Source organism: Aedes aegypti, chromosome 2 (genome assembly GCF_002204515.2).
Source record: "Aedes aegypti strain LVP_AGWG chromosome 2, AaegL5.0 Primary Assembly, whole genome shotgun sequence".
Taxonomy (NCBI): domain Eukaryota; kingdom Metazoa; phylum Arthropoda; class Insecta; order Diptera; family Culicidae; genus Aedes; species Aedes aegypti.
In genome coordinates, this window is record NC_035108.1 from 268,375,974 (window position 1) to 268,394,496 (window position 18,523).

Below are 18,523 nucleotides of genomic sequence, written 5' to 3' on the forward strand. Positions count from 1 at the left end.
TAAGGATGCCATTCATCAGCTCAAGAACAGTAAAGCTGCTGGTAAGGATGGTATCGGAGCTGAACTCATAAAGATGGGCCCAAAGAGGCTGACCATTTGTCTGCACCGGCAATCTGGGAAACAGAACAGCTACCGGAGGAGTAAGGGGTAATATGACCCATCTACAAGAAAGGCGACAACCCGAGGAGGAACAAATAACTTCCCAATAACTTATGCATACCATATTTTGGTATCCTACCTCAATACCTTAATTTGGTATTATAATGGTATTGAAAAAAATCTTTAAAACAAATAAAAATACTTCATTGGGGTATTAAACAGCTATTGAGGTCTGCTGGAGGTATTAAATTTTTATTGAAAAATTTCACTTTTATATGAAAATCCATCAAGTATTATTGGGGTATTACAATACCTGATCTAATTATCAGTTTGGTGTTCGTAGAATATGCTTGAGATATTATTTGAGGTATTTTACCTCTTATGCAGGGCTCATTCATACCTCATTCAGGTTGTAAGTATTGGAAATTATCTGGTATGGAATACCTGAGTTTGGTATTCAGCAGTTATTTTCTTCTGCTCGGGAAGTTAGATTGTGAACAGCTTTCCCGGGAAGCTCACGAGATTAATAAGAGTGACTACGACAAAGTGATGGACTTTCGTGCCTGTTATTCAATATTGCGCTAGAAGGTGTTATGCGGAGAGCCGGGCTCAACAGCCGGGGTACGATTTTTACGAGATCCAGTCAATTTGTTTGCTTCGCGGATGATATGGACATCGTCGGCCGAACATTTGAAAAGCTGGCAGAACTGTACACCCGCCTGAAACGCGAGGCAGCAAAAGTTGGACTGCCACCAGTCCAACCAGTCCAGAATGCGTCCAAGACAAAGTACATGCTAGCTGGTGGGGCCGAGCGTGACAGGGCTCGCCTAAGTAGCAGTGTTACGATAGATGGGAATACGTTCAAGGTGGTCGACGAGTTCGTCTACCTTGGATCCTAGCTAACGGCTGACAATAACGTTAGCCGTGAAATAAGGAGGCGCATCATCAGTGGAAGTCGGGCCTACTATGGCCTCCAGGATCTAGGAGATCTTCCAATCATTTCTACAGTATTTCTTCCGTGTAATTTGAACAAGGATTTATTCCAGAGTGTTTGAAAAAATAGCTTGAGGATTTTTTTTTTCAAGAAATCCTGCGAGAATACCTCCGCTTATTCAAGTCAATTCTTTTAAAAAAAAAATATCCACGCTTCCTCTCAGAAATCCGAAATTTCCTGATAGGTTCTTGAACAAATATATTTACATATTTACATATATATATATATATATATATATATATATATATATATATATATATATATATATATATATATATATATATATATATATATATATATATATATATATATATATATATATATATATATATATATATATATATATATATAAATCCCATGCAATTTTGAAAAGTTTGTTCAAGTTTTCACGCCAGTTTGCACTACAACAATGTTTCCAATAATTCTTCCGATCATTCCTACACAAATTTCTATGAAAATTCGGTCCAATGTTTATCGAGTATTTTTTTTAGAAAATCCTGTAGAATACTATCCCGAGGTTCCATCGATTTTTGTTTGTGGCCTTAGGCAATTATATAGAAAATCTTCTAGAAGGATTCAGGAGTTATTTCAGCGATCCTTGTTCATTAAGGGTGACTTTCAAACTTACACAAATTTTATCAGAGGTTACTCTAGGATTTTCCTTAGAAATAGCTCTTGCATTTATTTTGCAAAAACATATCCTTGGCATTTCCCTGGAGACATTCCTGGAACAACACCAGAAAAAAAATAAATCCTACTGGGAAAAATCTCAAAGAATTACTTGAGATTTTTTGTAGAAATTTTAGACGGAATCACTGGAGCGGTTGCTGAAGGTGTATAAATCCTAAAACACACCATTAAGGGAAATCGCTAGAAATTTCTGGCGAAGTTATTATTTGAATTTTAGAAGATGTTTTGACCGCAAATCTTAGAGAATGTCCCAGGAAAATGAGAGGATGAATCGCTGGATAAAATCTTTGAAGAGTTAGGACTTTTTTGAAAAATGTTTTAAAGAATGCTTAGAGGAATTCAGATGATTTATGAAATAATATTTGAAGAAATTCCATTTCTGTGGTTCTCTTTGGGAAAATCAAAGTGGCATTCCTGAAGTATCCTAAACAAAATTCTTGGAGAAATTCCCTAGGAAAATTCTTGGAAAAATTCTTGGAAAATAATCACAAAACGAACTCATTTAGAAGCTTTCAGAGTATTATCTGATCATTTGGACAAATATCTGAATATATTTCTGTTGAAATTCCTAGCGAAAATCATGAAAAAAAACACATGCAGTGGTACTTGTCGCAATGTTACGAGAAATTTTCAAAAAAAAAAGTCTTTGACCCTAGAGTGATGTACACAGCTAAAAATATGTTGTAAATTTAAGTTTATTTTCATGCACATATTTGGAGCATCAAAATAAATCTAAATTTCAACGACCAATCCATTATTTTTCAATCGAATTCACTTTAAATTTACACGGTCATGTAATATTCAACCATTTTTAGTAGAAGATTTAATGTATATTCATTTAAATTTACATGATGCTGTAAAAAGACACGAATTGGATTTATTTTTACAGTAGACTTTAGTTTACATCACATTGAAATTTAAATATGTTTTTCTGTGTATGTTCTGATGCTATGAAGAATCAAACTCTTATTTCACGGCTCCTATTAGCATTCGTTTTGTTTTTTAGTCCCTGTTTAGTCTTTTCTCGGCCTCTTTTTAATTCTTTTGAGGTTTTTTTTTATAGCAAGAGGTCTATAACTTCCTACTTTAAGGCACTCAGTCGCTACCAGCCCTGCAAAGACGAAAAGCTTTCTTAACATTGTGGTAACTACTAGCATGGAAATAAGAATGTTATTTGTTTCTGTTAGGGGAAAAATCGAATGAAAATATTGCTAGAACGCTTTAAACAGTAGAATTCCCTCAACTCACCAAAATGTTACTTACACACAGATGAAAATAATTAAATTTCAATGTAGTGTAAACAGAAGAATATAGTAAAAGTAAACCAAATTTATCTATTGTTACATCATCACTTTGAATATTCAACTAAAGATGCTTGAATTTTACATGATCGTGTAAATTTAAAGTGCATTCGATTGAAAAATAAGCGTTTTGTCGTTGACATTTCAATTTATTTTGATGCTCCAAATATGTACATGAAAGTAAACTGAAATATACAACATATTTTTGGCTGCGCACCCTATGCGTTTAAGCCCCTCAAAAATAGTAACATTCAATTACAAGTCCAAGGTTAATTTTTCGTAGCTTCACTGTGCACAAAATATTTGCCAACGTTTGTCCTTCCCAATGGGAAGTTCCCATGGTTTCAAACGTTGACGCGCCTCTGTCAGGGACGGAGCTTCAAAATCATTTTAAAAATTTTCTGCAGAGCTTTTTTCCTGGTATTACAACAGCTAGTCCATACTGGCACACGAGAAAAAAAGTCGGTGGTAAAAATAACTATTTTTACTGACTAGGCCCATTCTTGAAACTACAATGGAATATCCGAACAAATTACTACGTTTATTATGCATCCTTCCACATTACTGGTACATTTGACAGAAGTAATGTTCATCAATCTGATTTCGCCTACTGACATGGTAAAATCAAGCGAATTTTTGGTCTGAAAAAAGACGGCGCCAGCGCTAAGATAACCCCCTTTTTATTAATTTCTTTATTAGTATCATTTCAAACATTACATTCATTTCTTATATCTAGGTGTTCTGTGTTATTAGACAACACTATCATCCTAATTTGGTAAAACAAATTTAAGATTTTATAAACATTTTGTTGCCAACATATTACATTTCATTTGCCGTAGCAGTTCAGATTGTTTATTTCACCTGCTTATAAGAGAAAAAAACGCTTTGAATATTCTTAACCTAACTTAACCTAAACATATAACGCAATAGAAGATTGCAACGATTTTTGCCTGAATTTATTAATGATTTTATTTCACATTTGTTCCAATGTTTCAACATTGGATATTCTATGTAACTCATTAGTACTATACCAGGAAGGAAGCCTCAGAATCATTTTCAAAATTTTATTTTGAATTCTCTGCAGAGCTTTTTTCATGGTATTACAACAGCTAGTCCATATTGGTACAACATACAACATGGCTGGCTTGAACATTTGTTTGAATATCAAAAGCTTGTTCTTAAGACAAAGTTTTGATTTTCTATTAATAAGGGGATTGAGACATTTTACATATTTATTACATTTGGTTTGAATGCCCTCAATGTGATTTTTGAAGATTAAATTTTTATCTAGTATGAGCCCTAGATACTTAACTTCATCTGACCAATTTATTGGTTGCATCGTGACAACATGTCTACTTCTTCTTCTCCTTGCATTAACGTCCTCACTGGGACAGAGCCTGCTTCTCAGCTTAGTGTTCTTATGAGCACTTCCACAGTTATTAACTGAGAGCTTTCTTTGCCAAAGTTGCCATTTCGCATTTGAATATTGTGTGGCAAGTACGATTATACTCTATGCACAGGGAAGTCAAGGAAATTTCCATTACGAAAAGATCCTGGACCGACCGGGATTCGAACCCAGACACCTTCAGCATGGCTTTGCTTTGTACAGGGTGTCCGCAAATTATCCGAACAGCAAAAAATTGGAAAGTTGATCTCACATTGAAACAATGAAAAATAATGTCCATGCTTGTTACTGAGATAGGCAAATTTAAATTTTTCGGAGACGTTTTTCCTGAGGGCCGCTAGTCATACTGGGGATGTGTTATCCCTAAAACCTAAAAGAGATGAATCCAAATGTCCTATTATTATTTGAAGTAATCTACAGGTTAGTGGCTTCAAGTTACACTGGAAATAGAAAATTGTACGGTTCAAATCCAGTGAGTTCTATGGACATTTCTCTTCCGTCATAAAGCTCGGAATACAGCTCCCTTTAAGACACCTCAATACATTTGGGTTGGTTTTGCAATTATTTGAAATCGGAAATGTGTCAAACTTATTTCTTAAGAATATATATGCCAATGTTTTAAACCATGCAAGAATATTGAATTTATTATGTTTGATTGGATAGAGCCAGGTCTTCAAAGTTTGTACGGATAATTCGCGACACCCTGTAGCCGCGGAATCTAACATGTCTACTTGAAGGTTTCAAATAAAGAGCTTTTGGTTTATGTGGGAATATTATTAGTTGAGTTTTGGAAGCATTAGGAGAAATCTTCCATTTTTGCAAGTATGAAGAAAAAATATTCAAACTTTTTGCAATCGACTGTAGATGACACGTAGGCTTCGTCCTTTGGTGGAGAGGCCTGTGTCATCCGCAAACAAAGATTTTTGACATCCCTGAGGAAACTCAGGTAAGTCAGATGTGAAAATATTGTATAATATTGGTCCCAAAATGCTGCCTTGGGGAACACCAGCTCTTACAGGAAGTCTTTCAGATCTGGAGTTCTGATAATTAACCTGAAGTGTACGATTTGACAGATTACTTTGAATTATTCTAACAATGTATGTTGGAAAATTAAAGTTTTTTAATTTTACGATCAAACCTTCATGCCAAACACTTTCGAATGCTTTTTCTATTTCTAGAAGAGCAATACCAGTAGAATAACCTTCAGATTTGTTGGAACGGATCAAATTTGTTACACGTAAAAGTTGATGAGTAGTCGAATGTCCATGGTGGAATCCGAACTGTTCATTGGCAAAAATTGAATTTTCGTTGATGTGGACCATCATTCTGTTCAAAATAACCTTTTCAAAAAGTTTACTGATGGAGGAAAGCAAGCTGATTGGATGATAGCTAGAAGCGTCTGCAGGATTACAGGTACAACCTTGGCATTCTTCCGTTTGTCAGGAAAATATGCTAAGGCGGCATCCACAAATTACGTAACGCTCTAGAGAGAGGGGGGAGTAGGCTCAAGCTTTACGGCTCATACAAAAATTTAAAATTTTTCATACAAAAAGCGTATCGGAGGGGGAGAGGTTAAAAATTTCCAATTTTAGCGTTACGTAATAAATGGACGCTGCCTAATTGAAAACATTTGTTAAATATAACCACCAATAATGATAAGCTTCTCTCTGGAAGTTTCTTGATGAGGATGTAGAAAGTTCCATCATCGCCGGAGGCTTTCATACTTTTGATTTTTCTCACTTCTCACTTCTTTCAAATCCAAAATAGTTCTCACTTCTTTCAAATCAGTCTCCCAGTAATTTAAAAAAAAAAAAGTTCTCATGATTGAGAATGCTTTCGAAATCCTAAGTACCGTAATCCGGGGTAACATTGATCAGCGGAGTAACATTGATCGGTATGATCCTTCTCGTAAAAAGATCGAATCATCATTCATTGATGAAGTATTTTCAAAGCATGAATGGTGTAATGGCATCGCCGAAAACGATTCCGTTGTCAATTCTTTCATAAGTTTATTCAATTAAGCAACATTAACGAACTACTATTAAGAATGCAGAATTTCCTTGGGAAATTGCCTACCTTTAGGCTTATTGCCTGTATTTTTTTAAATACAGTTAACTCTCCCTTACTCGATATTCCGTATCTCGATATCGAGTTAGAGAACCATAGTAAAAGTTGGTTTTCATGACTAACTCGATGGTCCCTTGGAACGCAGTTGCACTGATTTTGTGTTCTGTAACTCGATACCTCTCTAACTCGATGGTCCCTTCAATATCGAGTAAGGGAGAGATAACTGTAACTCAAAAAGTAAATGAATTGTAAGAGCTTGGTCTCCATTTTCGGCTTCAGGGGCCATATTTTAAGTAAGACATTTTCAATATTACCGAACGTTGTTTACATGGGAGATCAATGTTACCCCATATCAGCTAAATACAAAAAAAAACTCTTAAACATTTGTTTAAACATACTTTAATCTTTTGAAAACCAAAATACAGTACATATTCATGAGCAGTGGGTGCCAGTACTTGTTTTAAAAATATAAAACTGGCGATATTTGCATTTTCAAATGAAAAATTTATGAAATATCCCAAAAACTGATCACTGGATTACGGTAACTTGATTTTCAATGGTACTAGAGAGCTCTAAATTAAAATTGGGTCCTAAAATGTTTAATGAATTCTTGTTTTTATTTAATAATACGAAAGAGCATGTTCTTGCAACTACTTTAGCCGTTTTTCTAGCTCAAATAACGGTCATAACATTTTTAAACTTCAATTTTAAAAATGGTTCCAAATATGAACCTTGACACTTGTGATCATGTTTGACATTCACTGTTTAGACAAAAATGCCACAGGGCTTATAGTTTTAACACTGGGGTTGTTCCTATCTGACATTTCGGAAGGGACAATTCAAGACAAAATTCAAAAATAATAAAAAAATGTTTTTTGAACTTAAACAAATGAAAATCATTTAAAAATTGAGTAAACATGTGTTTTTTCCCTAAACTTAAGCGTTTGATACTAAAATTGGGACAGGGCTTTAGGACCCTATTGTTCGCGCTTTCAAACTGCATAGCAAGTTTTTAAGCTTTATTTCGCAATTTAGTTAGAAATAACTTGTTTTCTTCTTTCAATGCCGGAATTGGCTCCTGAGATTTTTTTTCCAAATTTTATATAATTTCCAAAAGGGCTTAAAGCCAGAGTCCAATTGAGAAATTTTAATTTCAAAATTTTGTTTTTCATTTGAGTTAAATGTTTTTTAATTTGTTTTTGTAGATCCTGGCATATAATTTTCATAGGAGGTCGTCCATAAATTACGTAGCATTTTAGGGGGAGGATGGGGGCTTCACGGATTTGTGACGAGGGAGAGGGTGAGATCCCAACAAGTGGACGTAGCATTTTGAATAATTTCGGTAAAAAGAGTAGCGCTGAAAAAACTCACAAACAATTTTTTTTTATCTAACTTCTTTTTCTGACTTATTAAACTTGGGTTATAAAAAGATAATTCAGCTCCAAAATATTAATATCATTTATTTAAAAATTTTCTAAGAAATTTTACGTTTTCCTGATAAAAAAAAACAATCAAACAGATTTACTGAAGCTTTAAGGGGTCGTCCATAAATGACGTAGCTTTTTAGGGGGGAGGGGGGTCTTTACGAATTTGTGACGATGTGTGACGAGGGGGAGGGAGGGGTCCTAACTAGTGGACGTAGCATTTTGAATCACGTCGGTAAAATGAGAGGCGCTGAAAAAAATGGCATACAATTATTTTTTTATCAAAGTTCTTTTTTCTTTGTTTGACTAAAGTTGGGTTCTAAAATGATGATTCAGCTTCAAAACATTCATATGACAAGATTGAAAAAATACTAAGAACTTTTAGATTTTCTGTAGTGCAATCAAACAGATTTGTTTAATGCTTTAAATAATTATGTGAACCTTATATTCCTGTATTAATTAATAAATTTATAAATATATAAATTGAAAAATAAATAAATTAATTGCAAATCAAGGCTTTAACGACCTGGAAAGGAAGTTTTGGTTTCATTCATATTTTCTGTTAGAGCTTATTTCTTAAAAAAAAAACAAATGTTCGATTTGGCAAATATTAGATTAAAACAAGATATTCATTCCGTGAATTATGCTTCCAATGTTGCAGAAGATCTCCACCCAATCAACTCATCGATTTGTTTTGATATATCAGTGCTCTTGTTGGAATAGCCTGAATAAAACTTAATGGAAAAGCCTGGACAACAGATACGAGTGTTATCGAAATTGTTCTATCATTCAATTTTCTTACTAACTCGGTAATTTGAAGAAAGATTATTTTTAGTATTTAATTGTTTCGTTATAGGTTGTGTAAGATTATTTATGTATGGGGAACTATTAAGTTGAATAACTTGTATATTAATCGCTTAGATTTTCTGAACATTCCAAATATTACAAGTGTAATCTTTTCTACATCTGGAACCTGATTGCTGAATGGATTTGAATTTGGATAATAATGACGAATATCCATTTCAAATCAAATATATCTTATCTTGATCATTTTCGTTGAAATCTGTTTCCTAACAACGAATGATTAAAAAACAATCCTCTTATATAACTGAATGTCTTTTCAACATATTATAAAACCTATTGTACCCTAACTCGTTACTGTTAGCTTCATCAATCCAATCAAAGATTTTTTTTATCTTTTTTAAATTTTCAGCTGTAAACTATTTTTTCATGGTAACAACAGCAAAACAAATACAATTTAGCTAACAACTTAAATAGAAAAAAGTTCATTTAAAACTGTTTTCCAAATTACTTTTGAGCGCTACTGCAAATCAAACAATTATTCGTTAGATTATCCTTGCGTTTCAGTCAGTAATTAATATCAAAATCTGTTTTGAACTTCTGAATTCCAATTTTTTGTTTTAATCCAATTGCTAAGGAAAACAAATAAAAAAAAGTAGGGGGGGGGATTGCTTGATATGCTACGTATTTTCCAAGGGGGGTATCAGCATTTGTGACAAAATGCTACGAGGGGGGAGGGGGGTGTAAAAAATCAGTGAAAAAATGCTACGTCATTTATGGACGGCCCCTAAATAGTTATGTGAGTATTATATTGTATTCATGTCTACACTATTTTATTTGTAAATAAACAAATTAGAAGTTTAATAATTTGAGTTAAAATCAATGCTTTATCCACTTTTTAATTTTCATTTTCCATTTGTTAACAAGACATAGAATCAACCGATTCAGTTTTATTCATAAATTCTGTTGCTCCAATTCTTCAAAAGAGTACAATATGCTCATTTAGGCAAATATTAACGTTATTATAGTAAAACACGAAAAACAAGATATTTAGTCAATGCGTTAAATGTTGCAGGACAAAGTCAAATCATCGATTTGTTTTGATATATCATTGTTCTTGATTGAACAGCCTGGATTATAATGAGGACATCAAATTCGAGTTTCATAGAAATTGTCCTATCATTCAGATTTCTTAATCACTCGATAGTTCAGCATTTTTATTATTCCATTGTTTCTTTGTGAGTTGTGTGTGTGATAAACCACAATAAGATGGTTGTATGAAAATCGCTGCATTCTTAAACAATTCAAATATTACAATTGTTATTTTTCTCTATCTGGCCAATGGATTTGAATTTAGAGAATAATGAGGAAGATCCATTCCAAATTAAGATATTTGGTTAATCATATTCACTGAAATCTGTCTCTCAAACTCGAATAATTAAAAAAAATTGCATAACAAAATTTCTGTTTAATCTTTTTCTTCTTCTTCTTTCTGGCATTACGTCCCCACTAGGACAGAGCCTGCTTCTCAGCTTAGTGTTCTTATGAGCACTTCCACAGTTATTAGCTGAGAGCCTTCTGCGCCAATAACCATTTTTGCATGCGTATATCGTGTGGCAGGTACGAAGATACTCTATGCCCTGGGAAGTCGAGAAAATTTCCAACCCGAAAAGATCCTCGACCGGTGGGATTCGAACCCACGACCCTCAGCTTGGTCTTGCTGAATAGCTGCGCGTTTACCGCTACGGCTTTCTGGGTCCCCTTTCTGTTTAATATATTATACAATATTTTGAACCCTTACCAAAGACAAATTAAAGACCTCCATGTCCCTTGTAGTTGCCCAAAATTTTATGGCTCATGAGGTAATCTAGAATGCCGTGAAAAGTGTACTGCGATCAGTCAAACTTGGGTACCTTTTGTACTACCGAGGGACCAAATGCAGTACTAGAAGTGGTACCCAATCTGAGCCCGAGTGTGACGGACCTGCCCTTACTCTGATGTTAGCCATATCAATTTGAACAAGATTTTAACTTTTTCTACATTTTCAGCTGTAAATTTGTTTTAGGTTTTAACAACAGCAAAAGTAAAACAAATTAAATTTAACCTATATAATGTGGGAATCAAAATTATGTAACTTACGTTAGTTTAAACTGTTTTCCAAATGATTCTTGAGCGTTATAATATATCAAACTATAATTCTTCAGATTATCCTGACGTTTCAGTCAGTAATTAATATCAAGTAATATCTAACTGTGAGTTGAATGTCTGTATTTTAATGTTTCAAGTTAGCCCAATTGCTGAGGAAAAAATCGGATTGCGCTTAATCTCGGTACAGGTCGGACTCGATTATCCAGCGACTCGATTATCCGAGATTCCTCCTAGAAATAATTTCTGGCTACGCCACTGTTTCATATAAATAAAACAACGATAAAAGATAATATTTAAGTTCTTTTATTGCAGGTTTTATTTTTTTTTTCGGTGGTCCGATTATCCGGAGTGAAAATAAATCGAAACTGCTAATAATCGAGTCCGACCTGTACTTGTTTTACCAAGATTTCGGCAATCCAAGTTTTGCGCTGGGCACACTAAATAAAGACCTTAAAGCACCTTAAACAATCGAAAACAAAAAAGAATTTGAAATATGTTAACAGTTATTTGAGAAATTTCAATTTGCAAAACTACTATTAATTGGTAGTTTATGATTCATGTGGCTCTATTCAATATTTGTCAGGACACTTTGATTCAGTGTAGCGCATTTTGTTTTGTTTACGCCACGCCACCCAATTTGTCACTCACTTTGAACCTTGAACCACTTCCAGGTTGCGCTGCGCAAAGTGCTCATTAAACAGAATTTGAATTTAAATTTGAAACTTCAAAGATGCCGAAAAACTATTTATCCTCTCGCTACAACCGACTACTGCATCAGGAAAACAAATATTGGGATGGTAAGTTAAAATATTGCGAAAAGTTGTTGAAAATTATTGAATTCGGCATTTTCTTCCAGAGCTGTTTTGTAGTTTGTTTTGGTCTCCATTTGCCGAAACCGGAACAGGGACTCGTACAAGAAGCGGTTGCATTCTGGGGCCCGCCAGAAAATCTTCATCAGACACTAGTGAAGACGACCTTGCTCCAGTTGAGATTAAGTTGTAAGTTATTTGTCACGGGATGTTTAGGTCTGCTTATGTTTATCGTATTCTGCCGTCTGTTTCCGGTCCGATCGACTGCCGCTCTTGGGCGCACAGTGGGATCATGTTAGATAAAGATAATCAAAACCTCCAGGGGGACTTAGACAGCGTTTCATGACATCGATGTCTTTCATAACTCAGAATGTTGATACCAAGGGACTGGCAGCACTATACCAACCAACACAATGTTTCCGTAACCAGCATTACAAGGCTCAAGCCGAAGGCCCAAGCTGACAGCCAACCTCAATGCAGTGTTGCATAATTTTGATGCTGGCTGCAAATGGGGTGGGGTCCCTTGGTTGATACAACGGTGGTTTTCAGATCATGCTCGCCGGAGCCCTTGATGCACCATAAAGACTCACTGTTATCCGCTTACTGAAAAGCAGGGTAGGCCGTCATTGAAATTTGTACGCGTCGTTGATGATTGTTGCCAAATCATGTCACAATTTTGAATTAAATAAAATCAGTTGATGCATCTGAACAATTATCAGCACAGTTTCTGCATGTCAGCGCATATAGTGATACTTTTCCGGATCAAAATGATCTTTGAGAACTGAGATTTATCGCGAGCTACTATGCCAGCATGACTGCCAAAACGAATGACGGGCTACTTAAGGCCCAAACGCAATGATAGCGGAACGGCAACGGAAAGCGGAACCGGTTCAAGCTGGAACTGAAAGTTTGAAATTTCTGCAGTTTACAAACATGAAACGATTCACAGCCTGACCCAAAAACATTTGTGCACAAAAAGCGTGTGTGTGCTAATAGCTGATTCTTTCCAAATGGGGGTATTACAAGACCACGTGGACAGTTTCGAAACAAATTATTTCTATATATCGGTCTCATGTACCGAAATGCTCCGCTATACTGTAAAACCATTCCTTAGAAATTATGTATTCATTAGATAACCAGCTTAACGCAAAAGTGGGTGTGGTCGGGCTCTGCATTCATTTGTTGGCTTTTTGGGCTTATGACAATAGGGACATTTAGGTGAAGATGAACCGAATCCAGGCTTCAGTTTTTCATGGGTACGAATCTGTAGAACCGGACGGCCCTTCGGGCTGAAAACACTCGCTGGTGATCAAACGATAAGGCTTTCAGAATGAATAATTGTCTGGTGGTTTGTGCTCTTCAGGCTTTTAGTGCACCAGATTTCGCTCATTTAAGAGAATATACGTATTCAAATGTTTATCATAAAATAACTATTGAGTCAATCAATACAATGTATATATTACAATGTAGCTCCAAGCATGAGTAATCAGTTCCAAACTAAAAAGAATTTGAAAAAAACTTGCATAAAAAAATATTTATTTGCATTTGTTACTGGATCTGAGTGTTATTCCCACTCATGGTACACAGATTTTATGTCGAACAAACTACAAAATGCGTTATTTCGAATTTCGTTATTGATCGTGATATTTTATATGGTCAAACAATAGCTACTACTTCAATAAAGAAGGCTGTATACTAAAATCGACATTCTTTAATTTTTGGATGAGCGGTTATTGGAGCGCACATGAATATATACTGACCCAATAGCCCTCGTGAGCGGTCATGTGTTTTAAATATAAATAATCATTTTATCATAACAAAATGTCAGATATAAATATTTTTGGAGTGTTGATACGAATATTGTATTTTATTGTAGTGGATATTTGAAGCATCCTTTAGCAGATCATAATGACACTAGACATTGAAACACTGTTTTTGAGCTCAGATCAGGGGTGGCTCATATTGCCCCGTATGTTCATATAAATGTAACCTTGGAGGGAGAAACCGATACGAAATTTGTGTGCGTCAAGGTGAGCCGAGATTCTGCTGTCACGAACTGTCACTGTGAGCTCAGATCTTAAATAATGGACAAACATGATAAAAGTTCGTAATTGATCAAAACATATTTTTGCATTTTATCAAATGTGAAAAAATAAAACTATTGAAAAGCTATTCATGCCCAGTGCCGTAGCGTGCGGTTGGCCAGGTTGGCCCCCGCCAAGGGCGCCAGCCCTAAGGGGGCGCCAAAACGTGTGACTCGCTTGGTAAAATTTAAAAGAAAGACACCGACACGTTAATGCTTCCAGTGGACGTTTTCTTTTTGAAGGAAGCACCACACTAGACAACGGATTATTTTTGAAACAACATTAATGGTTATGAACATTCTATTTGCATGGAATGTTAAAGAATAAAATGCATTTTTTTTTAATTAATGACGATATTTGTGATTCCATTTTATATTGATATTTTAAAAGGAAACTTTTAGAGATCATGTTGTATAAGGCTCTTAAAAGAGTATAAAACTATATCATCTGATCATTCTAAGAATTTTGTTTGATTCCACTGGCAATTTCCTTAAGAAAATAAACATTTTGTGGGTTTACAAAAAATCTTAACTATGTTTTTAAAACTAGTAGCATCTTCCGATACAATTATGAGTTATTGATGAAATAATTCGAAAATTCTGACAAAATTCCAGCTGACAAAAAGAAAATAAGTTCAGAAGCACTTCTAATGTCTTTGGAAATATTGGACAATAACTTTGAAACTCTACGAAAAAATAAATGCTGTTTGACCTCGTATCAGCATCTCTCTGGCTGTGTAGATCACACCTAGCGTGTGAATGCTGGTACAAGATCAAACAAATAGGTTAATAATAATTGCCAGAATTTTCTTAGGAATAATTTAAAATGTATAACGAATTATTTTGTGGGCTTCGTAGCCGTGCGGTTAATGTCACCAAGGCATTTAGCCGCATCGTGCTAAGAAGTGTGGGTTTGATTCCCGCCTCAGACCGACAAACTTTTCGTGAGGAACGTTTTTCGACTGTGCCACTGGGCGTTTCATGCTAGTCCGTTGTCTAGTGTGGTGCTTCCTTCAAAGGGCTAAAAGCCCACTGGAAGCATTAACGTGTAGTGTCTTTAAAAAAAAAATATTTTGTTTATTATATTCAAAAGATATAGAAATTTCCTTAGGGATTTTTTTAATGCGTCTTTCATAAAATAAAAATAACGCTTCACATATTGTCTTGCAAATACATAAGGAAATATGTAAGCTTTTTATGATACTTTTATTAAAGTCATTTATTTCAATAAAAGTTATACAGCAGTCACTCCAGAATTTCACAAAGAATTTTCAATTGAATTCAAAAAAAAGTCTCCACGTAAATTCTTATCATGTTAAAAAGTATGTGAGAGTTTGACTTGGGGGCGCCCAAATGGACGTTCGCCAAGGGCGCTTTGAGGTCACGCTACGGCTCTGTTCATGCCTATTCAAAAGTAATGTCACGATAGCACCTTTTATTCTGATTGAATATAAAGTATTCAAATACGCATCATTTTATTTTTTCCATTAAAAACTTAAATGAAATGCATAGAAAACGTTGGCCCTTTTTCCATGTTTGTCCAGAAAGAGCGAAGGTACACAACAAAAGAAAACTAACGATTTTCATCAAGTCTGCCTTGATTGTCGTTGGCAAGCTGGAGTTTTCTTGCAGTTTGAAATAACTTTGTGTCATATTTCGTGTGTAGTATCTGTGCCTCCCTCCCAGAATGTAACTATTTTTTGAATGTCAATGTCTTAACCACGGTATACTCAACAAGGTAGGCTATTCCCACGTGTAAACAACGGTTTTCAATCAAAACATGTGTCGTCATTCCTATCGTCAAGCATGAGGCTTACAGGATAGTAAAAGAGAGCAAGCCTTGCTTTCTTTTGCACTCGTTCGAGTTTGCGATAGGAACGACGTCACTGCCAAATGTCATTTTTCGGAGTATAATACCTTGCTTCTTTTTACCGTGGTCTTAACTTCATGTCAAAATGTGATTTTCAGATTAACAATACTTACAAGGGAAGGTCACGATGGTGTTACACGGGGATTTCAACCTGACTATTTTTGTTGGATTCTACATGTTGAAATATGAAAAACCCCAAAGCATTTCGGGTGATGGACAAGTGGTGTAGCCAGGAGGGGCTCTAAAAGGGGCAATTTGTACGTTTATTATATTATGCTAATTGGAAATTTACCAAAAATATTTTTTTAGCATTTACTGTGATGGTAGAGAACAGAATTGACATGAATGTATGTTTGAAATGTATTTTTTCCATACCATAGGCGTAATCAGGCGTAACCAAATTTGTTTGGCGTCCATTAGAGAAGGGCAAAAAGATTCGAAGCCGTTCAAAAGATCCGGATCACTCAAAAGAACGAATGATCCGTGGCTCTTTTTTGGCGAGAGTCGGTTCATTTTATAAGCATGGATCAGACAAAAAGTGACCGGAAAATGAACAATTATTCGATTATTTTCCCCTGTTCTCCTTTGTCTGTTTCTCGGCTTTATTGTAACGTTTGCTTGCTTTACACGCCAAGGCACACATGCAAATAGGTAAAGTATGCTGCATCTTCTCACTCTCAGCATACACCGCCAAACAACTAATTTGACCCGCTCATTTGCATACAAGCAGATGAAAGATGAGTGAAAAAGTATACACGTGAATGGCAAAGCATATTTTGCTTCCTTCTTTCGATTCGGGTAAGGGAAACCGATCGTGTGTCGTGAGTTTGAGAGCGAAAGATACGAGAGATACGCATGTCGCGCACCAGAAGTGAATCGCTCTTTTTTTCCGTTCGCTCGGTTCAGTTCGCTCTTCCTTTGCGAGCCGCTGAGCCACTGAACCTTTCAAAAGATCCGGTTCACTAAAATGAGTGATTCGGATCGGATCCGTTCTCTAAAATGAGCCGTTTTGCCCATCTCTAGTGTCCATGTTCCATGTTAGTTACGCCAATGGCATAAAAATACATTGAAAACATACATAAATGTCTATTCTGTTCATTACTATCGTAATAAATGCTGAGAAAAATCTTTTTGATTAATTTTCAATTGACTCAATAATATTATATTCGTACATAACCAACCCTTTCAGAGCTCATCCTGGCTACACCACTGGCCCATCACCCGAAAGGCTTTGGGGGTTTTCATATTTCGACATGTAGAATCTAACAAAAATAGTCTGGTTGAAAACCCCGTGTAACACCATCGTGACCTTCCCTTGTTAATGCGGGTTGGCTAGATGAAATTTCAAATAAAATAGATCAACGCCACCGAAACAATATTAAATTTTGATTAGTCAATTGCTACCAAATTTCACTGGCCTTTGTTTCTATGAGTTGCTTAGAATGGGTTAATTGTAAGGAAATTGAATTGAATTGAAAAACATTGGAAAAATCTAGCTTTATATCTGAAAATTGAATTCCCTCTGATGACGTGCGTTGGTTTATTGTTCGCTCTGGCTGAACTAAATTACAGTTTTACGTGTCCTTCCAAAGAAATGTTGTGATCTAAGGTTTCAAGGGACTGTTCAAATCACTCGATATTTTTATGGTAGAAAGGTTATGATTATTTGAGTGCTCTGGTGTAAATAACTCAATTCAGCTCGGTTTAGCAGAACCCCGACCATTTATGAATTCGCCGTTATTTGAGCGGGAAAATTTGTCAAAGTAATAGCAAGAACACGTTCTATCGTGTTATTTAATAAAATCAAGATTTTATCAAATAGGCCCTATTCTGATCTCCCATACAAAAAGTGTACGGGCACGGCCAGGGTAGACGCGAATTGCGAAGCGAAACGAAAATTGCACGGGAAGGAATAACAATTATTAATAATGAAATATCAAACTCCAATGGATTTTCGCGTCGCTTCGCGTGACGCGTCTACCCTGGCCGACACCTGCTTCAAAATCATTGAAAATTAGAACACTTTTTGAAAGAAATTAAAATCTTGCAGCCACGACGACTGGATCTTCATGGAGTACCCAACCGCACCGGATCAGGCAACATTTTCTCGAGACTCGTGCACACCGGACACAAGTCGCACTGAAACGGCCTCACATCCTTCCGACGATGAATCCTTCGACGGTCAGCTTAAGTCTTACAAATGTGAAAAATGCTCCAAACAATTCCAACATGCACATCAGCTACGTACCCATTGGACCACACATGCGAAAGATCGTTTGCACAGCTGTGATTGTGGTAAGAGTTTCAAGACAAGGGCTTATTTGGGGATTCACCGACGAAATACGGGCCATCATAATTGGACCATAAAGTGTCATAAGTGTGGTAAGCCGTTCGCAAAGGAACGTCACATGGCACGCCATAGCGCTGTGGCGTGTGAGAAGTTCTTGGCGAAGCAAAAGACCGCTCAATGAATTACTCAAATGTCCAGATGAGAATGGATTTTACTCGATGATTTTCTTTTTCTTTTAACATTAATTCTTGTCTCATTTTATCATGCATTTGTTAACACGGTTTTAAGGTTTTTAATAAAATACCATAACGAATACTTATAACCAAATATTGATAACTTGTTGAGCAAAAATGATGTTTGCATTGATTGCACTCGAGTGATTCTAAACAACAGCTCCAAAATTTGGTAAATTTTTTAATTCATTTTTTTCTATTGAGCTGAAACTTTGCACAGTTTTCCAGTTCCATCTAAATCGTCATTTTCCGATATCAAATCTTCAAGTTGAGTCACGACCAACTTTTCAAAAGGGTGTATGTGAAAAT

The 18,523-nt window shown here is 35.6% G+C and overlaps 1 protein-coding gene across 1 annotated transcript; it reads left to right on the forward strand.

Moving 5' to 3' along the window:
- The first annotated feature begins 11,564 nt into the window (after positions 1–11,564).
- On the forward strand, positions 11,565–18,299 carry LOC5571726 (zinc finger protein 845). The gene is made up of 3 exons (XM_001659822.2): positions 11,565–11,726; positions 11,786–11,927; positions 17,742–18,299. The coding sequence occupies exons 1-3, from the start codon at positions 11,660–11,662 to the stop codon at positions 18,160–18,162; spliced, it is 630 nt and encodes a 209-aa protein (XP_001659872.1). The 5' UTR covers positions 11,565–11,659; the 3' UTR covers positions 18,163–18,299.
- Positions 18,300–18,523: the final 224 nt, after the last annotated feature.

Coding starts and splice junctions, on each gene's coding strand:
- LOC5571726 (XM_001659822.2), top strand. CDS start 11,660: ATGCCGAAAAACTATTTATCCTCTCGCTACAACCGACTACTGCATCAG. Junction 11,727..11,785: donor GGAAAACAAATATTGGGATG/GTAAGTTAAAAT, acceptor ATTTTCTTCCAG/AGCTGTTTTGTAGTTTGTTT. Junction 11,928..17,741: donor GCTCCAGTTGAGATTAAGTT/GTAAGTTATTTG, acceptor AAAATCTTGCAG/CCACGACGACTGGATCTTCA.